General features: G+C 39.8%; 1 protein-coding gene across 2 annotated transcripts in view; it reads right to left on the bottom strand.

Moving 5' to 3' along the window:
- Positions 1 to 942: 942 nt before the first annotated feature.
- HERC2 (HECT and RLD domain containing E3 ubiquitin protein ligase 2) overlaps positions 943 to 6,708 on the bottom strand; it is a 209,208-nt gene continuing 203,442 nt past the window's right edge. The window contains exons 90-93 of one of the 2 annotated variants that reach the window (XM_034757914.1): positions 5,754 to 5,944; positions 3,355 to 3,460; positions 2,560 to 2,772; positions 943 to 1,948 (exon numbers count right to left, since the gene is read on the bottom strand). In XM_034757914.1, coding sequence (XP_034613805.1) covers positions 1,676 to 1,948; positions 2,560 to 2,772; positions 3,355 to 3,460; positions 5,754 to 5,944 — 783 coding nt within the window. In that variant the 3' untranslated portion in view covers positions 943 to 1,675. The remainder of the gene's footprint in view (positions 1,949 to 2,559; positions 2,773 to 3,354; positions 3,461 to 5,753; positions 5,945 to 6,708) is intronic. The other variant, XM_034757915.1, reaches the window with a different exon arrangement.

Here is a 6,708-nt window from a genome sequence, read left to right as displayed (position 1 = left end):
CTTGGGACTTGCTTTACACAGAGCCAAATCCCGCTAGAAAGCTCTCTCCCCCTCCCTCCCCGGGTCTCTCTCTCATCTGAGTCCCACTCTCCTGGGGACGGGATCTAATCCAGATTGGGAAGGCAGGGGGGCTATTTAGCATCTCTCCCCAGGGAAGGCCTTGTGGTGGGGACCAGTATCCCAGTACGGATATCTTTGTGGTCCTGTTTTACCCCAAGACTTACCCCCTGGGCAGGCTGGATAAAGTCCTCTTTGTCCTTAGAGTCTGTTCTGATCTGTCTCTTGGTTGGTTTCTCTGTGGTGGAGTTATGCCTACTTGGATGGGCAGGGCACCCAACATGCCTGTGACTCAGAGCTCTGTGCCCTAGCAGAGTTAGGGGTAGCTGGCTCACTAGGAGCAGGCAGGGCACCATTTGCCTTCTACTGAGCCGGAGAAGGTGCTCTGTATGCAAAGCAGCTTTCTGGACTTTGCCTGATGCTTGTGCAGTTGCTCTGCCATGCCTGCGATGGGGCATGGCAGCCCAGTGAGGAGGAACTGCAGCAGGAGCTTTGGGTGGTTGTGACCACTGCACTGCTCAGACACTGGACTAGGATGCGGCAAGGAAGCATGAAGCAAAATGTTCAAACTGCCTGAAAAATGCCCAAAGCAATGAAGTCAAAAGAAAAGGGATGGGAGCTAAGCGAACCACCACTGTCTGCTGCTGCAGAGACAGAAGATCTGTCAACAAGTGGGAGAACAGGGCGTAGCCAAGGCGATGAAGCTTTGGCTCATCTCTGGAAGCTGCATAGAGGAGGAGAGGAGCCCACGTGGAGCAGAACTGTAGGAGATACTGGGCTGCAGAAAAAGAACTTGGTAGAGATACAGCCTTAAAGATTTGAACCACTTTACAGTTCTCTTCTATGTACTCGCTACATATTACCATAAAAAGTCATACTAACGACTTTGTGACAGAAGTTTTATTTGGAGGGAAATTATAATTTTTGCATATACATGGCACAAATTAATTATATACAATACACTTCCCATGATAAGAAATATGATGTTGTTCACAGAAAGGTATCGATTTGAGATACATAATGCATAAGCTAAAATATACAAACAGGGAGAGAAGGTGAACCTAATGGCCTTTTTCATTTAATTACCTATAGATGTATTTCAAGGAATACTGATAATTTAATGTTCAAAAAGTTTTTTAATAAACAAACTTCTAGTAAAGTTAATTGAAATATTTATAATACTATTCAGCTGCTGCACAGTATTTCCAATATACAATCAAGAAGTTACACAGAACACAACACTTATTATGAAAAAAATCTATTGCACCCACAATTTAAAGGTTTCACTGCTTTTTCTGGATGCTGCACTACCATATGTATATAAACATTTACAACACTTTAGTAAACACAAAGCTTCTAAATGTAGTGCAGTCTTATGGGGGACACTCTCAACTCTTAAAATAAATGTTAAATGCCCATATACCGTGCCATTTATTCTAAGCAGATGTCTTAAGTTATACTCCATTATTCCTATTGTGAGTAACAAACAAGCTTTCCCCACGTTCAGAAGATTAGTATTCCTCTGGTTATACATATTCTGTACTCCTTTGCTCAAATGCCACTAGTGGCGTTTCATGCCTCAGTGCTTGTGACACATTTGTCTCTTATGTTATTTGCTTCAATGTCCTGTTAAATAATCCTGTGTAGAGTCTGAAGCAAAAGAATCTGCATCTTCATTGTCGGAATCATCGCTACTGTCATCAGCAGCTGGCTCTCCTGTCAGTGCTATCCGGGCATAATCATCAGTGTCTATGGACTTGCAGAAATGAATGGCATATTTCAGTTTTTCCTCCAGTACCTGCTTACAAGAATACCTGGGCAGTTTCAGCAGAAAGAAGCATGTATAGGACTCAGGAAGGAAGTGGTCTGGAGGATTGTATTTATCCAAAACCTGTCAGAAAACAGGCACAAGCCATTAGTTTTACTGTTCAACAACACAGAGATTACATGCTAAAATAAGACGAGGATTAAAAATAAATAAATCACATATTTACCCTGATGTTAAGAAGACACTTAAAAATAATAGCTGCTAAGTCAAGTACATCTTCTTCATACTAAATCAAAAACATTGTTCTATATAATATGAGGCTCTTAGAAATGCTAAAGGAACAAGCTAGATAAAAATCCAACTATTCGCTATGTAACTGGTAAAATATAAAAAATGCTCTAGTGCTAAAAACATAGCTTCAGTGTATTAAGTTGAAACATCTAATAAGATAACGGGCCTCTTAAGTGAATACTAGCAAAATCAGGGGTGACTACTACTGAGGGAAACACACCAAAAGAAGCAAAATAGGCAGGGAGCCCAGCACAGGAAATAGCCAGAGTTGGACCAAGGATAATATTTAAATGAAAGTGTGTTGCTTAGTTATGCATTTTGCATCCTCTACTGCTCTATAAACTCTAAAGTGAACTTGATATTAAACTAGCTCAGTGAAGTTAGCACATTCTCCTGTCTGCCACCACTCCTTCATTACCAACCTGCAGGTCTCTTGACCTTACCTGAATAACAAAGTCCCTGCCTCTGAAGTCTGCAATAGTTCTCGGTAGCCTTGTCCTGCCCCATACAAAACGTAAGAAGAGAGATCGTTCTGTATTGGAGAAGGATTCCATCACCTCCCAGAACCACTGTATCAAGGAGGCGGTAGGTTCAATTCCCTTATATGTTGCTACAGACTTCAAAAGGTGAAGCGGGATATCTGGGCTTCCACATACCTGAAAATAAAACATGAAAACAAGAAAAAAAAGAACTGATCAGAAACCAGTCAAAAGCAATTTGTTCTCTTCTTTCCATCAAAATGTTTAATCAGCTTTCTCAATGACAAAACGAACATTCCAAACATCTACTAGTTATGGTCCATTAACTCCTTCAAACAGGGAGGCTTAGCATCAGGGACAATGACTAGCCTCCTTTTATACTACTGCAGCACTAAACTTAACACTTTACAACTTTGAAGTGCTATACAAAATTGAATTAGCCCTCAACAGCTCTTTCAATGATCTCTTTCCAAGTCAAATGTCAGATCTCAGCAGTTCCTGGTTCTTAGCTCCACACTTAATCTATTACATCACACTGCCCAACTGCATAAAAAGTAATCCTTGTAAAAGTATGATAGGACAACTATATAAATATTTTCTACTCCTCTCCTTCACCTACAAATTACATGCAATCTACTATAATTAGACTGCATGTTTTTACTACAGCTAAAACATGAGAGTTGGATCAGTAAGACTCAAGTAAATGGCCTAATTTTACATCATCAATCCAGCAGAAGTAGCGAATGAGAAAACCTATACCATTGTTTCCAGTTCATATCCCGTAAAGAGTGAAAGAAGAGGAACAGGAACAACCCGGGCCATCCCTTCCCGAACTGCTGCAACTTGTTCATCAAATTCATGAAGCCTGCAGAAAGACATTTCAGTGGAAATAAGTTTCAGTGAACACTTATCGTGATCATTTGAGCAGCTTGCATTGTGAATTAAAATTACTATCCAAAAATCATTTCTTAATTATGCCAATTTGTTGCCTCATTTATACTAATCAATAAGCATTTGGGACAACAACATTTTCACATCCTGGGATGCCCAGTTAGGCTCCTAAATGCAAATATAGCTATTTAATTAAAAGTGGCCTCATTTTAGGAAGTGCAGAGCACCTCCAGCTCCATTGACTTCAGAATTCTGGCTGCTCAGTGCTGCTGAAGATTAGAGCACTTATTATGGGTCTACATATGGATTCAGGAGCCTAACTAGGCACTCGGGGGTAGAAATTTTGGCCTTAGTTTTTAAAACAAGATTGGAATTTGTTTAATGTTTTCTAGGCAGGAAAGAATTTCACCATTTTTGAATCCCTTTTAGCTGCACATGAAGTATGAAAGTATGTGGGAATGCCAGTTGTAAAATGACTAAACTGTCTTCACATTAAAAAAGCTTCGTTAAACTTTCTCCGTTCTTGTTAAAGATTTTTCTTCTATGCTCTTGTCCAATTTAGGAGGTTCATAATTTGGTGAACTTGGATGTAATTAGTGTCAGTTTATCAACTAAAATGGAAGCCGCGCAAGTTAACCTATATTAAAGGATTACACTATATTAAAAACTAATGCTCCATCTTTAATCATGATTATTTTATGTGTAAGATACCATGCAATCTCCAGCAAGATAGACCTAACTTTTGCAAAACTCTGGCTAAAATCCCCATGTACGTATATAATGAAACGACCATTTCTGCCCCAAAGCGTTGACAATCTAATTATATGGAGGAACAGCCCAGCACAAAGATGAGGGTGGAGCAGAAGATAACACAAAAGCTGTCACAAAAGCCCTTTGTGAGACATGGGTAAGCAAGTAAATTAGACCATCCCCAAAATCCAGGGCCACAAAGCCACCTTTCCTACCCACACTCTTATCTTGACCTAAGCACATCTCAGTCAAATTGGAGTGTATCTGCCTCACATGTAAAGGTTAGATGGCATTAGGCAAGGATTGAAAAGTGAGGATAAAATTTTATTAAAGCTAATGTTAAAATGATCTAATACATAGGTTAAGAAAAGAGTGTCTGTAAATCTGGGTATACTGCTTAAATTATCCAAAAGTACAAAGGTTGGTTTAAAAGTAATACAATACATATAGTACATAATCAGCAATAACCCAAATAAGATTAATATATTTAACGATATTGTTTAGATATTAGCATCCAAATATTCGGGTACATCACTCATGAAAAATTATACAGAGTTGGTTGTAGAAAGCAAATATAGGAATGAGGGTAAATTGTCCCTCAGTGCTTGAGAATTTAGATAGGTTGTTCCTTAGACAATACATTTTAAAACAATTAAAGTCTCAAGTCAATTGCCAGAGGCAAAATTTGCTGTTTCAATTTTGCATCTAAAACTGAATAGAAAGCCAAGGGAAAGATTGGAGTCCAGATGTAGCAGGCTCTTGTGGTCCTGCTCCGCACTAAAAGGAGACTAATGACAGTCTGCATTAACTGGAACTTCTGAGAGGACTTTAAGGATAAGCCCAAGTAGAACACATTACAGCAGGGGTAGGCAACCTATGGAGCTGATTTTCAGTGGCAGTCACACTGCCCGGGTCCAGGCCACCAGTCCGGGCGGGCTCTGCATTTTAATTTAATTTTAAATGAAACTGCTTAAACATTTTAAAAACCTTATTTTCTTTACATACAACAACAGTTTAGTTATATGTTATAGACTTATAGAAAGACACCTTCTAAAAAGGTTAAAATGTATGACTGGAATGCAAAACCTTAAATTAGAGTGAATAAATGAAGAGACTCGGCACACTACTTCTGAAAGGTTGCCGACCCCTGCATTACAGCAAGCCAGGCTGGAGATGACAGACGTGTACAACTATTGTGAAGCCCACGCCAGAGGAGGCTGGATCAACCTCTGGGCAAGCCAAGATGACAAGAAACAGTTTTGGCCACCATTGTCAGCTTGAAACAATCCTCTCTTATTTTCTCAAGAATATGCCTGACCTAATGATTCCGTTTTTCCTTCTCAAAGGATATTGATTTACACTATAATGACAGGGAAAAATGTGGCTAATACTGTAAATGAAGTGGCTAATACTGTACATGAAGCCAGAGCACTGAATTGCATAACATTGCGTAAAAGCAACACTTCTCTAATTCTCACAATTTCTTTAAATCTAACTAGTGAAGTTATTCAACAAACCTGTAGTTTATTGCCAGTCTCACATATTCAGCTCTATTATCCAGTGTAATATGGGTATATTTGGAACTCAATTGAATGTCTTGACCACTTGCGTTTGGCACTGTGAAGGGAAGGCTCATGGCTTCGAACTCTTCAGAAGTGGCTTCGTTGTCTCGAATGTACATAAGCCCAGGAATAAAATCTTTATCAACCTTTCAAAAAAAAACAAATCTATGAGCTAAAACTGAAGTTATTCATTCTTCACCTCTGTGTACTTTTCATATGGCATAGGAATGTTTTCACGATAGGACAAGGGGGACTAGTCACACCAACTACCCAGAATAATTAATTGACATGAAAGCAGTCATCCAACTGGCTTTTTAAGTAACAAAGTAGCATGGTATTTTGCACAAAACCGCATTAGTTTCTGTGGTCCAGTTGCCCCCTCCCCCCAAAGAGAAAGGGAAAGGAAAAAGTATCTGCCAAGAAACCAGATCACACCACTGAGACTGGATTTACGGGTGCCTCACATGAACTATTCCCTTGTTCTCAAAAGAACATTGCAACACCTCACAGGAGTCCTGCTTGACAAGAACATGGATTGATATGTTAAGTGAATTCTCAGAGCAGTAAGCATCAAACAACCTGACACAGATAAGAAAAAGGATAATACATTCCAGGAGCAACAACAATACAAACAGTATGCACAAAGCAGGGCCAGTGTTGTCACAGTTCAGGGCTAGCTGCAGCATTGACCCCTTCTGTCTCTGAGTGCACCTCTTCCAGATGTCAGGCCTGCACTTTACTTCCCTGGGGCAGAACTGGGAATCCCATGGTTCTCCCACTCTCAGACTGGGTGGTGAAGTAAAGTACCCTGTGTAAACCATCATTCCTCAACAGGCCTGACTAGGTTCGAGACCTGCAAGACTTTCCTGTGACCAGTATGAAAAGAGTGATCCAAAACAACCCTTTCAGA

The sequence above is a fragment of the Trachemys scripta genome, chromosome 1, assembly GCF_013100865.1.
Source record: "Trachemys scripta elegans isolate TJP31775 chromosome 1, CAS_Tse_1.0, whole genome shotgun sequence".
Lineage (NCBI taxonomy): Eukaryota > Metazoa > Chordata > Testudines > Emydidae > Trachemys > Trachemys scripta.
The sequence above is the reverse complement of the archived record's forward strand: the minus strand, read 5'-3'. Positions and strand labels throughout refer to the sequence as shown.